The sequence below is a fragment of the Lathyrus oleraceus genome, chromosome 5 (genome assembly GCF_024323335.1).
Source record: "Lathyrus oleraceus cultivar Zhongwan6 chromosome 5, CAAS_Psat_ZW6_1.0, whole genome shotgun sequence".
Taxonomy (NCBI): Eukaryota; Viridiplantae; Streptophyta; class Magnoliopsida; order Fabales; family Fabaceae; genus Lathyrus; species Lathyrus oleraceus.
Window position 1 is genome coordinate 251,537,915 of NC_066583.1, and position 3,515 is coordinate 251,541,429.

A 3,515-nucleotide genomic window follows, 5' to 3' on the forward strand; every position below is an offset into this window, starting at 1 on the left:
ACCTTAAAGTTTTGAGTGAATATGTGGTGTGTCTCTCACAAAGGTATTGCTCTATAAAAAGAAATCTCATAATGTTCAATACTCCTTAGTGAAAAATTCCCCCAACATATTTTACGTGATTAATTATTAAATTAATTCTTACGTTGTACTCACTAATCCATAAATTTTCTTCGCAATCAATATGGTATGCTAGTTCTTAAATTTTTCTTGAAATAGATCAGAGAAATGTATCTCTTATGAAGATAAAGATTCTTAGAATACATAATATCTAATCATTTGATGTCAGAATTAATCTCTAAATCGGATTAATCGGTCTAATAGACCTAATACAAGTAGTGATAAAAAAAGAAAAATATATCATTTATGAAAATAAAGAACACCTATTCATGAATAGGCGAGGCGGTCCACTTATGGGGTGTAGTGGACTTATTGAAGAAAACTTGATATCTTGAAAGAGAAAGAAACAAAATTTAATTGCTGAGCTTTTATTTTATTAAAACAGTTACTCTATGAGCTTCAATGTGATGATAATAATACATTCCATATTGTTTTAAATCAAATTTTTCATAAGACCACAGTATCATTTTGTGAGGAAAAGATCAAATCTTGGGATATCGTCCCAACTTTTTTCATTTCTAAGTGAGGTCATAAATTTAATTATATACTAGTATATACTAACTAACTAGGTGCATTTTTATGATTTAATTCTCTAGCATATTCTTAGGATATTTCATGATTAATCCATATATTGACCCAAATTGTAAAAACCCTTAGACCTACTTGGATCCTCATCAGTCAAGCCCTCTAGCACAACTTAGGCAAACATTCCTATTAGTTTGGAAAGGCAGTTAGGATGATCAATGCCAACAGCCATAATTCATATGCAAAAAAACAAAAATAATAAATAAATAAATAAAAACTCTAAATAGGGGTTCAAAACTTTGGTATCATTTTAAATGTCACTAAAAATAATTAATCAGATCAAGAGTAAACAAAAACGTAGACCCTGCAAAATGGTTGATTTTGTTAATTTCTAATAATAAACTTTTTCTTTACAAAAGCAAGTGATTCCTGATATAATCTTCATCAGTCCTAATCCTATACTCATTGTCAGCAATCTTTTTAGTATAAACGCAAATTACATCGCGATATGAACAATAATAGTTCAGCAAAAAAGGAGACATAAAGAGCACTGCTCAATGAACCAATGGCTATAGTCTAGATTTCTTCGACAATATTTCAGATGGTGACAATGATGATAGTTCGCATGATGAACATGAGGACGATAGAGATGAAATGGAATCATCTGATCGGCTTCTTTTCTGAGATCTTTTTCCTTCCACTTTCTTTCCTTCACCTCTTAGGATGAAATCTGTTAAGCGTTTCACATCAGACAATTTGACCGGTTTCAATAGAAACTCTTCAGCTCCTTCCTCCAAGCAACTGTCAATGAACATAAATCAACGATCAATAAATTATGGAAGTAAGAAACTTCCATTCACGGTTCATCAAATTTCAGGCACTATAGAGGTTGTTGATGAAATGTAGGAGTATAATTGTGTGGCAATTATAATATTGACAATAATGGTGTCATGCCAACAGGGTCCTAGTAAGAAAATGAATTTTTCTTTTTTCATGCTTCAATTATTGTTAGACACAATTGCAAGATAAAAGCAACATGTTCTGGCACACTCCATGTGTCTAACATGATGATATTATTGGCAGGACGATTCTGTCCATTAATAGAAAGATTCTGCAAGATTGTTGATAGCCACAAATTTTAGGGAAAGGATTTGGGCCATGTGTGTTGGTGAGAAAAGTGAAAAGATTAGTTATTCTTAACATTAAGTTAAAGCTTGTTTAATGACTAATTGTTTGATTAACAATGATCTTCAAAACATGCCTTACACTTAGAGCCAGCCTAGACCTAATTAGCTGTTGAGATCTCCTGAGATCTTATACATAATTAGTGATTATCTTATAGGATTAGGTGGTTGAGCATGTAATGCAAATCTTCAAAAGAAGGTTGCGAGAACCGCCTAGATTAGCCAAAAATGGGAGGGATTCACAAAGGGTTTTCGAGCCCGAAATATACATGTCTTTCGCAGAAAATCGCAGAAAAACCGAAGGATGATGAAAATCAAAGGAACTACATAGGCTAATACAATCAACAAACATGTTACAATATGCGAATATAACCGGTCAAAACAATAGATCAAACTCATGAGCCTAGCTAAATAAACAATACTAATTCAAAAGAGTGTTTTAATCTGATCAAAGATCTTACCTATCGATTCGGGTCAAGATGTTCTCAGAGGACATAACCACCACTGGAATCTCTCTAAAAACAGATGATTCCTGCTGAAATTAACAGAAAAATAAGTAAAGATTAACAACAAGAGAAAAGGTTCAAAACATAATCAAATTTCATTCTGGAAAATCCCTCTTTTAACCACACATACATCTCTAATCTCTAAAACTCAAAAAACAAAACACACACCTTAATCTTCTTGAGAAGTTCATATCCTGTCATCCCAGGCATGGAATAATCAGTCATTATCATATTAACCTTCACACCCTGTAACCATATTCATCAAAACAACCACATAAACACCTCAAACAAAACAATAAACAAGAGATTTCTAAAGCAAAAAATCCAAAATTTACTTACATCAAAACCAATTGAACTCGTGTTACCATCCAACCCTAGATACTGTAGAGCTCTAGTTCCACTCTCAACAACGGTCACTGCAACAACAACAAAAAAAAATTCAATAACAGTTCAGAATATAATCCAACTAGAACCAAAAACAGATGAAAAACACAAAAGGTTATGAAATATACCTTTGCAAGAAGTGAATTTGAGCAACCTTTCAATAACCTTACGATCGACATGACTATCATCAACAGCAAGCACGTGAAACTCACCAACAACTTCCGGCAAACACTCTCTGAGAACATCGCCGGAGATAGCCATGATAAAGATGAAGAAGTATGTGGATGATGAGAAGAGAATAATAAAGGTTTGAAGAAGTTGTTAAAAATGGTAAAGTATATATAAAAGAGAAAAGGAAAGAAAGAGAGAGAGAGAGAGATACGGAGGATCGAAATCTGAGTGATTTTGTATGTTTTAAAAAGCAAAAAATCGAGCACAGAGGATTATCCCACCTGCAATTGTCGCTTCTAATGTCACTGTTTTTATTAATAACGTTAACAGTGTTGATAGTGAGACAAGACCAAAAACGTATCTTCAATGGGGTCCACTTTTAAGATTTAGAAACCCAGTTTTGACTTTCATACAGTTTGTGAAAAAACCGAACCTTTTTCATTTACTTGTTCTAGAATGCCTTTTTGTTTAAGCCGCTGGCTGGTTCAGAACACCGTTTGGCTTTTCGAGTCTTTGCAATAATATAGTATTATTGTGTTGTTTGTGGTTTGAATTGAATTGGTGTTTAAAATTTTGATTTTTGTTTGTAATGTCAACCGTTGTCAAATTTTAAATAAAATCGGTTCAT

The 3,515-nt window shown here is 32.8% G+C and overlaps 1 protein-coding gene across 2 annotated transcripts; it reads right to left on the bottom strand.

The window, feature by feature from the left end:
• Nucleotides 1-1,000: 1,000 nt before the first annotated feature.
• LOC127083573 (two-component response regulator ARR5) lies at nt 1,001-3,247 on the bottom strand. 2 transcript variants are annotated; one of them, XM_051023886.1, is made up of 5 exons: nt 2,845-3,247; nt 2,672-2,748; nt 2,501-2,578; nt 2,288-2,358; nt 1,001-1,443 (listed from the first exon to the last, which is right to left on the bottom strand). In XM_051023886.1, exons 1-5 carry the CDS (start codon nt 2,975-2,977, stop codon nt 1,212-1,214), a joined length of 591 nt encoding a protein of 196 aa, XP_050879843.1. In that variant the 5' UTR covers nt 2,978-3,247; the 3' UTR covers nt 1,001-1,211. The 2 variants fall into 2 exon arrangements, with proteins under 2 accessions (XP_050879843.1, XP_050879842.1); XM_051023885.1 differs by having other exon boundaries at nt 2,288-2,361.
• Between the last annotated feature and the right edge of the window lie 268 nt (nt 3,248-3,515).